At 45.6% G+C, this 20,818-nt stretch overlaps 3 protein-coding genes across 5 annotated transcripts in view; 2 read left to right on the forward strand and 1 right to left on the reverse strand.

Moving 5' to 3' along the window:
* Positions 1-1,400, forward strand: part of LOC119466511 (protein SHQ1 homolog) — a 55,245-nt gene extending 53,845 nt beyond the window's left edge. The window contains exon 14 of the mRNA XM_037727027.2: positions 833-1,400. Within this exon, the coding sequence (XP_037582955.1) occupies positions 833-1,348 (516 nt within the window). The 3' untranslated portion in view covers positions 1,349-1,400. The remainder of the gene's footprint in view (positions 1-832) is intronic.
* A 9,736-nt stretch (positions 1,401-11,136) lies between these two features.
* On the reverse strand, positions 11,137-14,202 carry LOC119430935 (translocation protein SEC63 homolog). The gene has a single exon (XM_037698406.2). It carries the CDS (start codon positions 14,113-14,115, stop codon positions 11,803-11,805), a length of 2,313 nt encoding a protein of 770 aa, XP_037554334.1. The 5' UTR covers positions 14,116-14,202; the 3' UTR covers positions 11,137-11,802.
* Positions 14,203-14,643: 441 nt separating this feature from the next.
* Positions 14,644-20,818, forward strand: part of LOC119466287 (probable phytanoyl-CoA dioxygenase) — a 46,223-nt gene continuing 40,048 nt past the window's right edge. The window contains exons 1-2 of one of the 3 annotated variants that reach the window (XM_037726765.2): positions 14,644-14,850; positions 16,582-16,692. In XM_037726765.2, the coding sequence (XP_037582693.1) occupies positions 16,632-16,692 (61 nt within the window). In that variant the 5' untranslated portion in view covers positions 14,644-14,850; positions 16,582-16,631. Of the gene's footprint in view, positions 14,851-16,581; positions 16,693-19,992; positions 20,017-20,818 lie in introns of those variants that run through there. The other 2 variants (XM_037726766.2, XM_049657278.1) reach the window with 2 other exon arrangements.

The following is a 20,818-nucleotide window of genomic DNA, read 5'->3' on the forward strand; positions in this document are numbered from 1 at the left end:
TGCAATTGCATTGTGTAGCATATGTCACCTATTGTTGTTCTGTTATTTTTTCTTCTAGATCGATCATAATGTTCGGGAACTTTCTTTGTAAAATGTATGCAGCATATTGCATGTTTTTCTTGTAAACTATTTATTTTAGTTTTATCTCTATATATACCAGAAGTGTGTATTCCTGGCATTATTCTTATTTTCAGCTTATTGTGTTCAGTCTAATATCTTATTTTGCTATTGTTATTGTGTATTTTGGTTAAGGAACACGCTCCTACTGCTTTATGTGCTTCGTGGTACAGGTACCCTGGTTATGTCTATATTAATCCACTCCTGCTTAGGCCTGCTGTATTATGAAATAAATAAAAGCTCGAATGGGCATGTGCTAGTGTGATAGAATGCCTTTATATATATGCAAGTCCTTCAGTTATTGGAGGTCAACAGCCTTGCGCCTGATGGCAAGTACATGGCTGCAGAGTGCAAATGTAGGGCAGCCACTCATGCAGTGGCAATTGGGCATGGCTTAGCAGCTCTGCTCCTTGTGCACTTGTCTGGCACATCAACTAGGTCAGTGTGAATTGTTACTAATGCTGTCAGGAACAGTACTATTCTTAATATCTAAAGATAGGTATGGAGTACACTGGGAAAGCATCACAAGTTTCATTATCATTACTACTTCCATGGCCTTGTTGAAGGTTGTTATGTGTGTGTATGTCACCATTGACACCACAGTTTGAATGATGGTCTATAAATGTTGAAGTATAGGGAACAAGTCAGTGCACAATGGATTCTTCTGCCTTCTCTAGATGCTGCGTAAAAGGGAGTGTATAAAAATTTCGTGCAGGTTAAGGTTAGGAAAGCTGACCTAGACCTGGACATTCCCGAGCTTGAGCGCGGAGCCAAGCTTGCCATTGCAGAAGCAGCTGTCGAGGAGGCCGCTGCTTCCAACGGCATCAATGCAGCCATGCAGGCACTGTGCATCTCCAATCCTCTGGCTTCAACGGGTGAAAGCACCGCTTCAAGTGCCAATAACATCATTGCTGAACCGAAGAATCGGCACAGGGATGATGATAATGATAGCACGAGCAGTGATAACAGCTCATGGAGTGATGATGAAAGTGACTCATCAGACTCAACGAGTGACTCGAGCTCAGATTCGGAACTGGACTCGGACGATGATGAAATTGCTGCAGCTGGTGCGAGTCGTCGTGGAGGAGCTGTTGTTGATGGTGACAGTGTGTCTGTGACCTCCAACAGCGATTCTGACAGTGATGACTCTGATGGCAGCAGCTCAGGAGCAGAAGGTATTGACCAGTGCCTACTGTTTGTCAAGGATGCTGAACCTGAGAAACGCCGCTAGTGATTTCCACCTGAGAAACACTGAGTGCCTAATTCAAACGTCTTCCTGTGAAGCAGGGTGGGCCTCTCGCTGATTGTCCTGCACCTCTCCTCGGGGAAGTTCTTTGAAAGTTGAAGGGGGTGGTAGTGTGGCTGAGCGTAGGTGTAGCCACAGTACTACGCTCTGTGTGTAAGTATGGAGGGATGTCCTCAAAGTCACCTTCGACCTGACACTTGGAAGCACACTAGCTGTTAAACTGTACATCGTGGTATCTTGGAGAGAATCCACTGTGTGAGGAAGCCGTCTGCTGGCCCTGTGCCCAATTGGAGTACGGGAGTACCAGAAGGCTGAGTGGCATGCGCCAGCGCAGTGTGTTGTCCTCGAACCTTGCCAGCACTCCTCACAGAGCATTTAGACTGACGCCTGTCCTTTTTCTCTGCGTAAGCTGCTCATAGCCACTGTGCAGCCAGATGATTATGCATGCCCTGAGGATGGTTGGGAGGAGTTGAGGCACAACTTGTAGGGCCTCTATACAAGGTGCACACTGTGCTTGCATACACAGAAGCATGGAAGGAGCTTGTTTTCTGTAAACTTAAAAGGAAGCGGTGCATAACAGTTCAGACTGTAAACACTGATCATGGACAGAATGTGTGAAAGCATTACTGAATGTGCCACAGGTAGGTAAGACTGCAACACAGGGAGGAGCCGTGTTGAGTGGTGACAGCATTCATCGCACCCTTGCCAGCCAGTATTCACTTTTGATCTTGTTTTGCTGACCCACGCAACTTCTACTCTCAAACATAGCTTGGATGAAGTAGACTACATGTTAGCACACTTGCCAGTAATTGAAAAGCCGTAACGCTTACATTAGTGAATATCTAACCCCTTTTAAGGAGTTGTACAAGGGCAGTCTTGTGTGTCTTTGCATTGGAGCGTTGTATAAACTGTATATCAGTCCTGCTGAACGTAGCTTAGCACACATTGAGGTTCAATTTAGCAGCAGCATTTGTGAGATGTAAAGGTTCGCAGGAGAATGCTTAATCAAAAAAAAAAAAAGCATTTGGACTGTGGTGTCTAAACTGAATGTCATCCTTCTATTGTGCGTGTCATGCCCAAGAATGAGGAACAGAGTGTATGCCAAGGAGTGGGTAGCTATGTATTTCAGCTGAGGTGAGCTGTTGGTGCAACATAGATCACCCTGTCATTGTATTTAATGATTGATGTTTACTTTCTGTGAAATATTGTCTAAATGGTGTCGTTACTTTTGGGTCAAGTTTGCTATTGCTGCACCCCCTTGGACATGATATGGGCCAAATATTAGGAAGTTTTAGTATAGCGGAAAACGCTTACGTTAGCATTAGCGTGCGGCGCAACACTAACACAAAGAAAGGCTGCACTGCGCGGCACAAGGCAGTGTTTTAGAATAGCAGAACGGAGCAAAACGCTAACCCTAACGCAAATACACTTGAGCGCCATCTCGAGGCGGATACAGCAAACATGAGCAAACCCTCTCGTTAAGCCTACTCCGCCGCTAACCGAGAACGCATATCGAAAACAACGCCCATTTGTCACCTGTACGCCGCTGTGGAAGCATCATTACACAAATCTAAAGCAAACACGAGCATTAGTGGGGAACGAATGAGCCACACAGTGCAGGTCAACGACTCGATAGATCCGAAGTGGACGGCTCTCGCTTCAACAGGCGCCGCCATCTTGCCCTACGTACGGAATCCCTTGCGTGTGTTAGCGTTGAACGCTATATTCCTGAAATAGCGTACGTGCGTAAGAGTTCTGGCTACATTTACGTTCTGCGCATGCGCAATTTGCTGCACGCAACGCTAACGCTAAATCCTTGAGTTTGCTGTTTTCCGCTACACTAAAACTCCCTATTATTCTTGCCCTGGGGTGCGATCGGAGATCTTTGCTCATTTCACATTCTGTTCCGTTGCGGCAACGTCACAAAGTGGCAGCATACAAAATTTGTGGCAACGGGAGGGAGAGAGCAGCCAATCGGCAAGCGGCGAGCGGATGTGAGTTCGTCGTTTTTCGTGACTTCAAAATGACGACATGCTGCTGTCAATCATTTTGATTACGAGCACGTTGTCTGCTAGGAGCAGAATGTTTCGCATGGCACTTCTGGTGGATTGGATTGGATCCAAACGGCGGCTGCGGCTACGGAATGGTTTGCCGCTTGCCGATTGGCTGCTCTCTCCCTCCCGTTCTCAAAAATATTTTCCATACTGCCACTTTGGGATGTCGCAGCAACTGAACAGAACACGTTTTAAACAAACATCTCTGATTGCGCCCCTGGTTTGAAATACCTATCTGTGATTAAGGGAGGGAAGATGAACAAGGCTTCACTACTGTGCCTATGTTTCAGGAAAAGCATCTGTCATGTCATCTTTTTGAAACGTTCGTGCCATTGTGGGGCTTCCCTCATTCAAGGCACCCGCTTGACTGCCTTGAATTTTAATCTGTGACTGCATTTTAAACATGCTTTCAGAATGCCTCGGAACAGGCGTTCAGAACTAGAGATGATCTGTGCATGGCAGGGTCACTTGTTTTACAGTGTAGTGGTCGAATGTGCATTTTGATGTGTGTACTATGTTTAACTGAGCATTCAACATGCATGCCTGGAATGCACTCAAACCTTGCGTAATGAAGTTGCATCCACCACAAAATACCTTCAGTATATTTGTTGTTATAAGTGTACACACTGATACCAGCAAAAAAATATTGCTGTCGGGTCCATGCAAAAGAAATGCAAGCATGATGCCGCCAAAAACCCAGCAAATGGTCTCCTGTCAATTGGTCTTCTGGCATCTTGTCAAGATATGTGGCACACGAACAACTCTAAATTACAAACGGACTTTGCACCATCATTAATATGCAACTTTGGGATGGTGTAATCATACGGGATTAGCACATTGGCTTTCTGGCTGTGGGCCAGCCAATCCAAGCCATTGGTTAGAACGTGCATGCACGTCTAGAATGTGCCATCTCAAGTTGCTCTTGCTGAGTGTTTGACATTTTTGCTACCAGAATACATTTTCTGAGCTGCGAGAGAACAAATATTCGCTTATTTCTAACGAATATGCAGTTAAATGGCTTTATAATGAAATGCTTGGGACCTCTAAAATCCGTCATTTTGCAGGCTTGGTTGCAAAGATCATGCACTGTGTACTAGCCATAGACCAAATTAAGCACATAGAGAAAAACAAAATCTGTATTTAACATGAATTCAAGGTATGCCCTGTCAAAGAAGCTACTTTTCTTTTGCATACTTTGTGTGATAGAATGTGCAGCTGCAGCCAAACTTGCAGCAGAGAGGCTTTTATGGTATGATCCGCTGGGAAACCTGAGCGTGATGCCTCCCTTGTGGTTCGTCTGCACGCTGTTCATCACTGCTGCCTTCATTGACCTGATTCCCATCTATGTTTTGCACTGAGTTTCTATCACTAGTTCTACAGCTTACTGAAGCTCGCTATCCTTAGCGTCACTGCCAAGCTGGAGCACGAACATCGTTATGGCAAGGTTTGCTTTTTTTTTGCCTGCAGGTCAATTAGCGCTGCTCATGAAAGTTTTTGACTTTCGTTTGATGGACTTTTGCTACAGCAGAGTCTGGACCCTCCTTCACCGTTGTTGCTGTGGCATCGACTGGTGCTTCACTATGTGCACCACGGCCCAGTGGTGGCCGCGGAGGGCATTGGCTATGCCACTGGGTGTGTTCGTTGGAAAGCAGGAAATGGAGCAGTCGAGGATGCCTACATTTATTTTGTACTTCTGAATTCGTTGCAACTACAGAGGCGTTGACAATGCATATGAAAAATTGGAATTTGGTAAGGACGTATGGAATCTACTGTTATACAGCTGATTTCGTTGCAGAGCTGTTTGACTGTAGTCTTGGATTTTGCATTTTGGCTTCATTATAGCGGTAGAATAGCCATTGAAATAAAGATTTACTTCGTTATCTTTAATCATTCGTTATATCTGTGTTCATTATATCGAGGTTCTCCTATATTGAAACAGGTGTCTATGGGCGTCTATACCTGTTGGCGAGCATCTGTTTATACTTTAGGACAGGAACAAACATGCTCGGACGGGACGAAGTGCTCGGACGGGACGGGATGAACTAACAACCACTGGTTTACAACCATAGCTGTCTCATGTCTCAGAGCAGCCCTGACCCGTTCATGCCACCACCGGGTGGCTAGCAGCTTCATGCACCAAGCGCGCCGGCTAATCCAGGGTGGGTACCGTATGGCCCTGCTGATGAACGTTTCCGAAAGGCTTTTGGTGATCCTGACCAGAGGGAGAAATGAAAGGGTCTGTACCCAGCCATTTAGCCTAACACTGCAAAGAATGCGGCTGCAAACGTCTCTTTAAAGATTGCAAAATACTACGTAGATATACAGAACAAAGAGCACGTGAGATTTGGGAAGCGTTTTGCATTCAATCCCACGGAAACTCCTGCGTCAGCGTATCCTCTGTTTCTCTGCATAGCTGCGAGATTAACTACTTGGTAAAAACATGACAACGCGCGTGATGCGATGATTTCATTTCTCTTCCCGGCGCAGAAACCGTGTTTTTTTCTGGCCTTCTGCGCTGAGCCTGTGCATTGTATATATTGCATTCCCTGCAATAAACCAGTGGTTAATAGTTCAGCACCTTGTCTGTCGTACTCACTTCATCCTGTCCAAGCGCTGTTTGTTCCCGTCCTAATCATGTACCAACCAGCCCGCTCCTTCATGTGTTTATACACACCATCTAGAATGCATAAGTGAACTATTTGAAAGCAGGACCATATTTTTGGTGCTCCCCAAAGTGAGGGCAGTATGAATTTTTGCCGCAGTCGTCCCAAATTCACGGCCTTCTTGTGCTGCAAGTGCTTTGCCTCTAGGCAATCGAAGAGTTGAATGACTCAGCCTTCTCCTTTGTCATAAAAGACTCGGTGCAACTCATGAGGCACTTTTCAGTTTGTGGCTTGACGTGCGATATGATAGTGCTCCTGCTATGCAGGGGGACAGCACATCTTTTTGACAGGTCTCATGGCAAGTGCTATCTGGCTGTTCGACACTAATCATCTGTTTGATTAGCAACAACTGACTCAGCATTTTTTTCTCACTTCAGTGTCGAGAGTAAACATTGAAAGTAAACATTTTGCATTTGTTTTTCTTAGTGCCACTCTTTACTGCAGCAAGTCTACATACTTGACTGATTTTGTACAGCCTTTCCTTCATCGGAAGGGTCACTTGTGGTGAATGAAAGTGGCACCCGAGCCCCTTAACAGTGGTGCAGTGAGAAGGCACCTTGCCGACACGATGCCACATGTGGCTCTCATCGAGTCGCAACAAATGCACGGTACTATTTCCTATCATCATGAGAGCATCTGTATTTCCTTTCATTGAGTCCATTTTTTACACGAGGTCGTACACACCTTGTAGATTAGTACTGATGCTTGGGCTAGTTGGTGCAGTAGTTAATCTTGATGCGGTAGTTAATCTTGATGCAATGGCACGAGAAAGATGGACACAAAGACACATGAAATGGTGCTTGTTGTGTACATTTCATGTGTCTTCGTGTCCTCGTCTTTTTCGCGCCACTGCATCAAGATTAACCTTGTAGATAGATTTGCCCCAACACACTTTCATTTGTTCATTGCATGCAGATGTCTCATGGTAATCCACATTCATGAAAGTTAGGATTGAAAAGATTTTGTCTTCATTGTTGAAAGCAGCCATTGTGGTTACTATCAGCTGTGGTTTCTTTAATGGCCTTCTGTGCGGGTGCCTTGAATTCATCAGGGCCCGAAATTTGCCAGGAATTTCACTTCAGAATTTATTGCATTTTACAGTGGCTGCATCTTGCTGCTTGAAACTAAGGCACTGCTGTCAACGTGGCCAAGCCACCATCTGGTGGCTCCATTTCTTTGTTTCCACCTGCCCTGCGAGTTGCCCAAGTGCATTTTGCTGCATGAGGGTATTCTGTTAAATTGTTAGAGCAAGGGTTCTGGGCCGCTATCTTGTACGCGTTTGAAAAGCCAACGTCCGGTTTCGTCTTGCGCGATTGGCCCAGGCCGCTCCGATATTGCAGCCTAGGCCAATCTAGGCCTATCACGTGAGGTGAAACCAAACGTCGGCTTTTCGAACGCGTATAAGATAGCGGCCTTGGTGTGTAGTTCACATCAAAAACATCATGTAACACCACAAAGAGCTTCCATAAACACATAATATTATGAAGGTGAACCTTTCTCGCCTAGCAGCTTACCAGAATCTCTGTGTTAATTCAGGGTTTGTGAGGAATTTCATCATTCCACAAAGGCCTCATTTATGCATGTGCTTGTATTTATGCATATCATTTGCTTTGGAATGAATCACTTGTAGCGACAGTAGTGCATATTGGAGTGCTTATACATATATAATTTGTGGTTCATTATCTGTGAACAAAACAAAAATTTGTTCGTAATCCTTGGATTTTGTCCTCACTGCATTTCAGTGAAGCTGTATTACTGCTTTCAGGTCACTAATGTCTCACCTACCCTAGCTGCCGTATACGTGGGTTGTTTTGTTTATGGCTTAAAGGCACACCTGGCACTGGTATAGCATGCACTTGTTTATTTATTGTATTCTGTTGATACTTTGTCTACCATGTGATGCATGCATATTTACTTTTCCTGTGTTGGAAATTCCATATGGTGGCCATGTTCTTGGAATCCACTTCGGAGCTAGTTTTGTGCAGTCCACCATCCTAACACTTTATTTCATTGTTTTGCAGGAGTGTTACACTGATTATATGTAAAACAAGCCAATATGAACAGCATTCAAACAAATAAAATCATGCAATATAATAAAAGGCTTGCAAGTACCTACGTATATTTCAGTCCAGAAATATTGCCAGAGAATCTGTGATTGTGATTAGGTCTTTCATATAGTTGTCACTAAGTTCTTGTGATTGGCATGAATTCCTTGCCAAGGGCTCTTCACTTCAATTTACTGAGTGAACAGTGGCCAACAGATGAAAGAGTAAGACAATATAAGCATGTCATCATTTTTCAAGCCTTTAGTAAATTGACGTTAATGAACCCAGCAGCATGCCACATCCTGCACTTGTTGCATATAGTGTGGTTTTACATTGGCAGTACTGGCCTGGTGCTGCATAAAATCTGTGGAAAATAGCTCTACATTGTTTCAGCAATAACCTCTTGGTGTTTTGTGATCCAATGTGAGCGCATCTGTCGTTAGGTTTCAGTTGTTGGCTCACCCCCCCAATTAACGAATCTTCCCGTTTTCCTAATGTTTACATAAATCAGGTCAGTGACAAACTCTGCGGAGGTATGTGCTTTACTTGCATTGGCACTGATCTTTGTAGCCTAATGACAGCTTTAAAGCAATAAAGGAATTAAAGCAATTTATAAATGGCACCGTGTTATTTTAAGGCTGCCTTACCACTAGCATTCTTGCTGACTATGAATGTAATGCAGTGGCAAGAGTGCCATCAGCTTTCTTGGTATAAACAAATTGTGTAAATACACTTAATACAGACTCTGTAGCACCTTCCTAGAATATTTTTTTAGCTAGGACACTTTGTTAGAAAGGGGTCGGCTTCAATTCAGTGAAAACCACTCTTGCAGTTGCAGATGTGCTACAGTACAATCCTTGCCACTGGGAAACAATGTGGTCAGCCGGTATCTGTGATATGTATGGCACACGGTAGTTCTACTTGCAGTAATGTTGCTCATGCTGAAGGGTTTTTTTTTTTTTTTTTTTTTTTTTTTTTTTTTTTTTTTTTGTGCCCCAAGCAACTGGAGCTGTGCAAGGTTTTGCTTTGTGCCCTTGGCTGTGTTTTTCAACACCCCTGTATCATGTGCCATCCCAATGTCTCATGAGCAGTGCAGTCAAACCCTTTGAAGTCCATCCTTGTTAAGTAATATTTGCACCCTCATCCAGGTGTGCAAATGTTATTGGCTTGCAACCAAAACAGATAACACGCTCTTCTGCAGTGTTGGCTTTCCACCTTCACACCGACAAGCTTGGGAAGTTCACTCTGGCAACACAATTTAGTGACCGCCAGAGTGTACAGGAAATAGCTGTAAGCACATTGCTATTCCCAACTTCTTTCTCAGACACGCTACAATGAACATGTTCAATATGCTTAGGAGGTAGTGTGCACCAATGATTTTTATCCCAAAGGCAGAAAATGTGTTCTTTTATATGACCTTAACGAGGAAAAAGGACAACCATTTCCTAACAAAAGGTGTCAAGGCAGCCCACTTGCTCTTTGGTTATGCAGTTGCAAGCTCCGCATAGTGTTCCCAAATGATAATTGAGCGCATATAAAAGGCTGCTTCTGGGCAATGATCTTTTCTAAGACTGGATATTGAAACACTCGTCTGTAGTCATGTTGAACAAAAGATGTGTGCTTTCTTTGTGAAAGAAGTAGCAATGCCATATGTCACTAGGCAGGCAAAACTGTAGCAATACCTTATGTGGCGAGTCACTATCGATGAAGTACAAAGATATTTTAAAGCATAGCTTTCTTTGCCCACCATTCCATGGTTTTGCCTGGGTCTGTTGGTCTCTGGTCAGATTCTTGCCGAGTAAAACAAAAAAAACAAAATGAAGCCCGTTTGGTGGTGGGGTTTAAACCTCGACCCTCCAGTTCAGCAAAACAATGCTCTAACCATTAGGCCACAACCACTCGAACACTTCTCGTGTCTACACCAACTAGCCCTTTTGCGACGATATACACATAGCCACAACGGCCAGGAAGCGTGTAGATTAGATTATCTCCATACAATGATGCATATCCCTGCGGGGTTCGGCCAAGAAGTGGGAGATGCATAGCGTGCCAACTCTAACAAGTTTGAGATGATTGCCACGTGTTGATGATGATTATGATTTACATACATGGCATGTACCCACAACAGGGAATCGGTCGGGAAGCGTGTCCGCATGTTAATTATAGTGTTAATGATTTCCATAAAATGGCACATACCAACGATAGGGGATTTGCCAAGAAGCGGGTGGGGTGGTATGTATTGTGCCAAGGCCAACTAGCTATTTGAAATGACTGCAGCGTGTTGATGATTTACATGCGATGGCACATACCAACAATGGGGGACTGGCCAAGAAGGGGCTGGTACGTTTAAAATAAGAAAAAAAAAATGAAACACAAGCCTGAAAGATTTGTCGCATTGCTTAGCATGAGCACGTGCCAGTTTCCTTTATGCCAAAGATGCAGGAATGAAATGGGCAAATGATTTTGATGTCTTCTATATTTCTCTTGTCAGCTCACCATCTTGCTAAAAAGAATTACGCACTAGAATAATGAAATGTTCCAATCCTTCTTGCACTTAGTGTTCCTAGTGGCACTCCACCCATGTTATCATTGGAAGCGCGACTGGTGGTTGTTTCTCAATAGCCACTTCTGACAGGTGGCTTTTTTCCTTCCTGTGGTATGATAGTATTCATCATATGTAGCTAACCCTGTTGTCAATAGCAATGTGTCCCAATCTTTCCTATTGCATTGTATGTTCTGGTTGTGCTGCACTACACACAAGCTCTAAGATGTCAGTCAGTTAAAGTTCCTTATAACTTGACCGTGCAAAAGTAATTCTGGACTGTGCACGCAGGGTGGCGCGAGATAGTGGGGCCCTGAACTAAGGGCTCCACCCTACGAGGAAGTCGGTCGTCCTCATTACCAATAAATGTTTTCTCTCTCTGTTGCTGCAGGTGACTCCAACGGGACCAGAAAAATGGCAGTGAGAAAAAAAAAAGGGCAAACATGATGAATAACAAAATAAGAAGTAGGACACTTTGAAAAACGACTTTTAATAGAAAAATAATGCCGACGGTTCGTTCATGAAAGTCCCGTTTAGAGCGTCGTCGCAGCACTACCTTAAAATGCCTCAAAATGTATTCTTCCCCTGCCCCCAACCCTTGTAGCCACCTTTGCCACGGACTCTTCACTGCTAACTGACTGGGCAGAGATCAAAGCTGCTTCTGTAGCTTAATGACATGTACATAATTAGTTTCACCGCTCGGCAATAACCTACCCACCCTTTCTTCCTTGTCCCAATACAGTTGATCTAGAGCAGCAAGTAATGCCACCACCAGGGAAGAATACTTGCACGAATTAAAACAAAAGCTGGACTTCGCATTTATAAAAGAAATTCACAACAAGAAACCCACGCCAAAGCTTGTCATTGTACCAAAGGCCTTCGTCTTGAGAGCATGTGCCTGACATGTCCATAGTTTCTCACACCTGACAGTGCAGCAAGATATTTGGCCAAAAGCTGCTGCCACTGCAGTTCCTTCTGACGCAAAGCTTCTGGCTCCATCAAGTACACACAGTATTTTAGGACACCAGCAGCTTAACAGAAAGAAACAATCGCGTGATTGACAACACAAGTGCAAGCTGTCCCTGGAAAGGCAAATCACCACTAGTGGTCCATGAGTGTCGTCACTTGGGCTGCCTCAGTCGTCGTCGGAACCCTCACTTGCTGCCAGGTCTGAGTCCTCCACTGCACTGTCTTCTTCGTCGGCCCTGTCCTCCTCATCTTCCGAGATGTCCCACTGTGGGTGTGTTTCTTGCACCTTTTGTGCAGGCTTCACATCGAGCCGGAGGTTGTGCATGACGTCCAGGTCACGGTACGAGTCACTGCGCACATGAAGTGTGTAATGGTAGATCCCTGGTCGTGACGGAGCTGTGAACTTGAGAACCACCTCCTCCGAGTCAACCAAGTTAGTTACCAGGAAGGGCACAGTAGATAGGCTCCTCTGCTTCTTGTCAACTAGGTACACCCACCAGAACTCCTGTTTGTCATCAGGGAACAGTGGGCAGTGGACACTGTGCGACTGTCGGGACTTTTTCTCAAGGTTCTTGTCCTTTTTGGAGACCTTGTGCTGGATGCTCTGCCAGTCATCATCCTCCTCTGCTGCTGCTGCCGAAGAGTTCCGGTTGGCTGCACTGTTTCGTCGGCTTGACTGCTTCTCGCTGTGCCTTTCATCGTCACTGTCATCAGAGTCGCTGTCTTCATCCACGTCACCTGCCTCATGCTGTTCTTCGTCTCGTACCGGCTGAGGCTGTGCCTCTTCCTTTGTTTCTGTCACCACTGCTTGCTGCTTCTTGCCTTTGTTCTGTGCGGCATTTTTCTTCTTTCCTTTTCCCCCCTTTGCTCCTTTCTTTTTACGGGACTTGTCCCAGCCTTTGTGCTTGTTATTAGCAGTGCTTCGTACCTGAGGCGAGTTGTCCTTGAGATCACCAGCTGCAGCCTCCGCTTCTTCTGCACCAGATGCCTCCTCTGCCTCTGGCTGTGCGGCTTCCTCTTTCGCATTAGATAGCAGGGGCCTCCTGGTCAGTGTTGCCGTGACTGTCACAATCGACTCGGCTGTGATGACACCTTCGTCCTCGTCATCCAACACTTCTGTGCTCACGCTGAGCACAATGAGAGGCAAGTTCTCGAGGCAAGTAAGGACGTCCTCATACTGAGCATCGCTGAGGTTTCGGAACAGAGCCCGCCTGTCGGCAGCCGGAAGTGCACACAATTGGTGTAGGCTCCTGATGGACCTGCGCTTGCCACTGAGGTGTTTAAGCAGCTCCTCCGTGACATGCGGAAGCTGGAGAAATGGATGGCTGTGCTCCCACTGGGCCTGCACCAGGAGCGCGCTCAGTCGCATGGCCGACTCCAGAGTCTCCAGACTGGGGATTCTCGAAATGCGACCGGCCAGGCCGAGCATTGTGAGCTGCGAGGCGCAGTGCACGAACTCGGCCAGCAGGGCGGGGCACTTTCGGAGGACGTAGCACCTGTCCTCGTCCAAACCGGGGCTGAGAGGTATGCGTAGCATGTGCGCGTACAGCAGGGCACGTGCCTTGATGCTGTACTCGTAGCAGAGTGGCCGCTCGCGGTTCTTTTCGTTGAAGTTGGGCAACATTTTGATGAGGGCTGGGATCTCCACGTCGTCCGTCGGGCGGAGCACAATCTCCGGGTTGTGACTCTTTTCAAATTCTAGGGAAGCTGCCAAAACCATAATGACACGGCGCAAGATGAGCATGTGACACTTGTTGATGAAGTACAGGTACAGATGCGAAGTGTCCAGAAGGACCTGGTCTTCACCGTACTTGGCCGAGCGGTACCACCAGACACCGACCGCAACGGGGAGCGCTATCATGAAAACGGCTGCGTACAAACCCAGAACCCACAGCGAGTTCTCCTTCTCGACGATCCACGACGGAAGGGCGATGCCGAACGATGTGGCCCCGGGCCCGTCGGGGTTGCCGTACGTCTCCCAGTTCTTGCGCGCCTCTTCGTCGGTGAGCGCCGCGTACGCCTTGGCAATCATCATAAACTTCTGCTCGTCGCCGGTGTCCTTGTCAGGATGGTAGACCAAGCTGAGTTTGTGGTACGCTTTACGTATGGCCCGTTCCGACGACGACGGATCGATCTCAAGGATCTCGTACGGGTCCCACTTAACGAAGTCGTGCTCCAGGTGAGCCACTTTGTAAGCGGTCGCGGCCATGGCCACCCATCCAAGAACGAGCAGGACGCGGATAATGTTCTGCTTGGTGCGGCGCCACGGCTGGTTGACGCGCAGACGCCGGGTCTTGTCCAGACACTGCGGGCAGCGGCAGCTGCGCCGGCCGCCGCTGCCTTTCTTGTCGTCGGCTGCGCGCTCATCCTTTGGCCAGAAGTAGTAGGTGCAGGGGATCACCACGAGCGCGAGAAAAGATAGCAGGAAGTAAAAGAATGTACCGCCGCTCTCGTCGTACTGAAACTTGGCACCGGCCATGTTACACCCACGAAGCAGAGGCCAGCCTGCGGCGACGACACAACCGAGTGGAGCACCACGTCTCCAGCGCTTCCGGCTCACGTCGAGGATGACACGTGACACCAACAGCTTTAGTTCGCCGTCGCACTGCAAAAAGGCGCCATCGTCGTAGTCGTAATCTACCGTGTTAGCAAAATTTAACGACGCTCTGGCGTAGACATAAGCACATAAGTGACTGTGTGGTCTATTTTTTTCTTCTTTTAGACGCACATATAAATGCGCAATAAGCTGTGTCATTCTTTTTTTTTTTTTTGCTATGTCGTTCATATGCTCACGAAGCTGCATTGTAGTCCATTGCTAGCGAGCAGATGTGTCATTGTAAAATTTCTTTGATTATAAACGGCCGTCTAGAGCGTTTAGATGATTTTTTTCTGCCTGCGTGGTTTAGAGGCTCTGCTTTACCAGGCTTTACAGTACAACTCTACTTCTTGGGAGTTCTGCAAGACTGGTAGGCATCATCATCAGCTTTATCGTCTGCTTTCCGTGCTTCCCTCCCGCGTAGCCTTCCCTACCCCAATTTCAGTTGCTGCGTACTTCATTTCCTCGATGCTGTCAGTCCCCCGACCGCTGCTGGCTAGAACGTTCAGGGCCTGCGCACTGTAAATAGCATCTTTGAACGTGTGTGTGCCGACGAGTTGCACATCGTGCGGTCGAGTCGTCCGTCTGTCAACGCGCCGCTGATACTTTGCGACGTCGGTAAGATTCCTTGTTTATTTCGTTCACCTTCATATCTTGCCGTGACCAGGGTTGAACTGGAGGTATGTATGGAACGAGGAAAACGAAAAGTAAATGAAAAGGGAATTATCCGCGTCTACCTGTGGCGCCCTTCGCAATCAGGGTCGGTGGGTCACTGACACGCACTGTAATTACGTACTGCGTCCGAAAGGACGAAACGATGGTTCATCTTTGCTTATTCGCGATACTTTGGCACAGCAGAAACGTCGAGCGAGCGCGGAGGTTGGCAGTGTAGTGGAAAAATCGATGTGGTCAACGCGTACATGCATGTTCTCATTTACGGCCGCTCTCCACCAAAGCTGCCCTTGCATTATTCGTGTTTCCTTGTTCTCGTCTGCCGCCAGCAAATTAACTTGAGGTGACCTTTCGCGAATATTACTGTCAAAACACGCATCTAAATATTGGCAGACAGGAAAACGACGGTGTGCCGCGCACGCCCAGTGCATGCAGCGGTGGTTTCGTTCAAACGAAATGTAGCGCATGCGGTTCGCGAGCGCGCATCTCAAGGAAACTGTAGCTTGTGCGCAAAGTTTGGTATTTTTGTACCTTGACGCGCTAAATAATCAAGGAAGCCGCCCGTTCTAGTATCTGCTCTTCAACGCTTCTATCTTTTCCCTTCGCCACGTAATGGAGGCTTGAACGAAAATTAAGCTATGCGGACGCTCAAAATCCCCGTTATTGGCGAGTTTCCACAAACGCGCTTTTACTAGGACGTGCGCGGTCATTATTCAGTTTGTTTCCTTGAACTAAAAGAAAGCGGATGACGTCCGTTGGTGAGGACCGGGTTTGAGCAATTAAGGGGTCTTGCGCTTCCTTTTGCATGTTGGGCATTGTTTGCCAGTGGACAGAGGCGCACATCTTGCTTCTTCAATTGCGCTTCAAGAACGGCGTCTGCTGCCATTGTTTTTTTCTTCAAGCGTCGTGCGTGTCGCAATGCGCGCGTTTTGCTGAAAGAGCATTCGGGTGCCCCAGCGATTTCGTTGCGTGGCGAGGCACATGGCCAGGTAGCTTTAACCACATAAAGCCAACAGACAATGAAGCCAAGGAAAACATCGAGGAAATTAAGTGTGGTTGAAATTAGAATGTAGAAAATAAATGGGGAAAAGGGAAATGGAAAGTGGACGAAAAGATAACTTGTCGCCGGCGGTTACGCGTGCGTTGCATCAATTCGTCCACTAACTTAATGACCTAGCTTGTTTATTTGCCACACGTACAACACTTGTCATTGAGTGTGATGGCTACAGAATTAAAATGGTAAAAGGTTTATCCGAGAAAGGTAATTGCAGCCAAAATTCTGGAAGAACAGCAACTAACAAGATCCCTTGCCCTCTTTTGATGCTGCCAGCTTTGCTGTCACAAGTGCACCGCCATAAGTTTGCCCAAGTACTTCAGATATACTACATAAGGAACAACACCATTTTTGCTGCCGTTAACTCTTGATTCATCTCTGGAACACGTACATTGAGCATATAGCAATACAAAAAGAATTGTACAATTTTGTCAAAATTGGACAAGTGGGGCTACAAGTACAACCAGTTGTAACTTTACCTCGGTGTACGTTTCCATGGCGGTCACAGGGTTAAATGTGCATGTGCTAAATTCTGTGCATGATTTCTGCCTATCAATTAATTCACATTACTCTGCTCTGACCTTTCACGCTTCCTTAACCAGCAACCTTCTTTCCTTGTACAGACTGTGGTTTGTTGTGAGCTGTTCCCCATTACCTTGGTGTTGGTTCTGCCATGTGGTTTGCCCTGGCGCGACCAATTGCTTCGAGTCAATCAGCGGTCACATTTAGGCTTGGTACGTTGGCATTCTGTTACAGGCTTTTTGTAATACGACTGCAAGTGTACGTGTTCTCTCTCTTTATTCATTTTTTGTGGGGAGGGGGACATAACAGTCACATAAAGACATTTAGTTTTTGTTGAAAATTTCATTCAGGAAGTTCTTTCTCCATTGTTTGTAAATTATTCACAAATAAAAACATTTCTTGGCAAATTCCTTTGTTGTCCATACCTCTCTACAACTAAAGGCTTGAAAGTGGGCTACTTGGTGAACGTCCATCATATTCTTGCACTTCCAGTGAAAGAACAGGACACAAACTCGTTCTGTCTTGTTTTTGTTTTTTGCATTCATGTCCATGCCCTGTTTTGTGGTTAGCTTAAGAATAATGCACTGTTACACCAGTTTGTTCCTCGCAGCAGGGCAAGAAAATTTGGGAAGTATTTTCTTGCAAAATTTAAATAATGTGTGGGGGACCACCTTGGGGACCCGGTTAGGCAGCTTGCTTGGCATCTGCAAGCAACATTGAGAAGGGGCCCTGGTGCGTAAATACATGGCTGAAAAATAGATGGGGAGTGACAGAAGGTTAGAGGTTACCCGCCGTGGTTGCTCAGTGGCTATGATGTTCGGCTGCTGAGCACGAGGTCGCGGGATCGAATCCCAGCCACGGCGGCTGCATTTCGATGGGGGCGAAATGCGAAAACACCCGTGTACTTAGATTTAGGTGCACGTTAAAGAACCCCAGGTGGTCCAAATTTTCGGAGTCCCCTACTACGGCATGCCTCATAATCAGATCGTGGTTTTGGCACGTAAAACCCCATAATTAAATTAAGGTTAGAGGTGGGCATAGGCATGCTAGTCAGATAGAATTGCACAGGGACATTCTACTATTATTTTGCACAGCATGTATAACATGGTGATGGCTTGAAGTATGTTCTGCATCTCAATTTTATGATTTGTTGTTGCAGTCAAACCTCATTATAACGAGGTCACATTCAGCACAAAAATAGCATTGTTATATCCAACATTCTTTGTAAGCATATGTTCATTCCATGCTGATATTGGTGACAAATATTTTAGGTGTACTTTCTTATCTATAATAATTTGTTATATTCATGTTCATTATATCATAGTTCGACTGTATATGCAAAAAAAAAAAAAAACTTCTATAGTCATTACTGGGATGGTTTCTCTACAGTGAATATGTATGTACAATGGTATGTTTTTTTTTTTTTTTTTTTTTTCTAATTGGTCAGTGTATAGGTGTCTAACTTTTTTTTTTTCGTTGTTAAAGGGGCACTATCATGATATTTGACTTATTTTTGTTTTCCTTGTTCACTAAATAGAAGTTCGAATGCTTTAAGCATAGAAAAATATACCACTTAATTCTATGAAATATACAACCAAGAGTTAGAACAATCTAAATAATTTACTGTATACTACTTTGTTCTCTGAGCAAGGAAGTAGATGTCTCTTGATCACAGGCACTTGCTTCATTCCTGCAAATTGCTGCAGCTGCCACATGTGAGTGCAGCAAGAAGAAACGTGTGCAGCACCCTCGTTTATTTTTTTATGGGCAATGTCATCATACCTAGCTTGATTGCTACACAACCTCAGTAACTTTAACTCTGTGCCGTGACAGTGTGATAATGTTACTAATGCCAGGTTCAGAATTTTGATTGTTTGATTGATACCAGGTGCGCGAGGTATTTGAGAACACAGTGTTGGCTTCAGGCAGAGAAGAATATCTCCAGCAAAAATAGACATATTTTCAGCAAACTTTGGGCCTTCTCTTACAGTTTATTTCCACAATTACTCAATGTATCCGCCATCCGCAGCAATAACCGATTCAATTCAGCTTCGGAAACAACTGCATGCACGGATCAGGTGGTCCTTAGAGATGTTGGCCATTGAGTCGGCAATTTCGGCCTTCAGCGAGTCTTTTGTATTTTGTGGCTGTTTACTGGCCTCTCTCTCAACGGTGCCCCAGACATAGTAGTCGAGAGGATTTAAATCTGGAGAACTAGGCGGCCACAAGTTGGGAGTGACGTGGTCGTAAAAGTATTCAGCCAGCTACTCCTGGGTTACGCAGGTGGTGTGGGCGGGAGCTGAATCTTGCTGGAAGACATAAGGTCTTCCTTTTGAAACAATCTCTATCCAGGGCTTACAACGGTGGCAAGCACCTCCACGTACGCGGCAGCATCAACACGGAGTCCTTCTGCGAAAAAGTGGGGCGGCATGACGTCACCCTCGTTGGTTGACGATGGCTAACACCGTCACAAACGACAGAAATTTTGTGCGCATCACTGTAGGCACCTCATCAGTGCTTGCGCAAAGCCACCTGTCGTTAAGGCGGTTAAATTTTTGGTCTTGGTCAAAGTTTTTTCATCTGAAAAAAATACCAGAGCATTCCAGGCTCCTCAGGTCTTTTCAGCTTGCTTAGCAAGTGCTTGGACTGGAGCAGACGATTCTCCCAAGTTTTATCGGACATGAATTTCCCCCTCCTCATGACATAGGAATGGCACGTCAAGTCCTTGTGCACAGCGTGCCTGACAGTCGACTCTGCGACTTGGAGCTCCTTTGCAATGGCCCGTATTGACTTCCCTGGGTCGTCACTCACTATGACTTGCAGCCGCCGGAGAAAATCAGGGGTTCTGAAGACGTCTGACCGCTGACTGTGCTTTTTCCTTTTCGCCACAGATGCCAAGTCACCGCCAGAACACATCAGTTCTGTCCGCACCTTGTAAACGAAAGACTTTGCTACGTTCAGAAAGGTTGCAATTTCCAAGTCGCTGTGGTGTGCGGCCAGGGTGAAGAGGACTGCATGGGCGTTTCATTTTCTGTGTCAACCTGTGCGCTTCCATCTTTGAACAAACTGCGCAGTATAAATGATAAGGGGTCAACCACCAAGAAGCCGAACGCCTAGATATATGTGATGAGCCTGCTGGTGTCTATGGCGATAAGGAATAGTGTTCTCAAATACCTCGCGCACCCGGTATGTGGAGTTCCCCCGGGTGTGATGTCCCAAAGCAACATGGGGGCTATTTGAGGCACCACCGTGGGGGGCTCTGGAGTAACTGACTGCCTAGTGTTTGTTAAAGTGCATGTAAGCATATTCACATTTATCGAAATGTGGCCACTGCATTTGGGAGTCGAACCCGCAACCTTCCGCTCAGCAGCACAATGCCATAGCCACTGTTCCGTTGTGGTGGGTAGACCCAGCATTTTGAGACCAACTCTAGTAACAAATATCTTATAGGTGTTTCCCATCTTTTATACTTTAGGTGTCGTCCTTTTATGTGCAAGAAGCAATGTGGTATGGTTTCTGTACAACAGTACTAATGGGTCAGTACTAGGGTTTTGCAAATATTCAAAGTTTAATATATGAATTAAATATTTCACATTAACTATTTGTATTCGTAATTAGAGAGGAACTATTCAATATTTTTAATATATATGTTGCCAAATACTTCGCAACGCAACAACCGACTGTTAGAGTATGATTACTGTTCCATCTGCTAATCAAGGTGTGGAAAATTATCAGAAGTGAAACAGCAACAAATGTTTTTGAAGCAATGCAAAACAAAATGAGTAATGCAAGCCTTGTTTAGGTTTTGCAGTGGAAGCCCACATGACAGTCTGTGGTTCTCGCTTGTATTGTCATTTAGTGTTTTTGGCAGTCTAGTCATGCAGCAGTTTTATTTTTGGCACTACAACTAGTGATGTTTTTCTTTCAGCGGACCCTTTTACACATGTTTACGGCACACAAGTCCTTCAACAGCTTTTTTTATTTTTCCGCAACCTCTGATCTTTTTTCCAACAACCATTTATTTGGCGTTGTTGGAAAACTAGTCATGCAGCAGCCATTTATTCTTGGAGAGCTTGTTTACAACCAGTCTCCAAAAGTGGTTGAGAAGATATTTGTTGAGTTTTTTTTATGACAAATTAGCGATCTAGTGCTTAAAACTGATCCGTTGTACCTGGATATAGTTAGCTGTCTTTTTCTTGCTAGACAGCTCAGGCGTCTTACTTAATTATACCTGCATAATATTCCTGCCGTAAATATATGCATCTGTGCAGGACTATTCGACCTTCGAGACTTACTATTTGCATTCAATTCGTATTTCGATCAAGAATTTGATATTCA

This window comes from Dermacentor silvarum, chromosome 10 (assembly GCF_013339745.2).
Source record: "Dermacentor silvarum isolate Dsil-2018 chromosome 10, BIME_Dsil_1.4, whole genome shotgun sequence".
Taxonomy (NCBI): Eukaryota; Metazoa; Arthropoda; class Arachnida; order Ixodida; family Ixodidae; genus Dermacentor; species Dermacentor silvarum.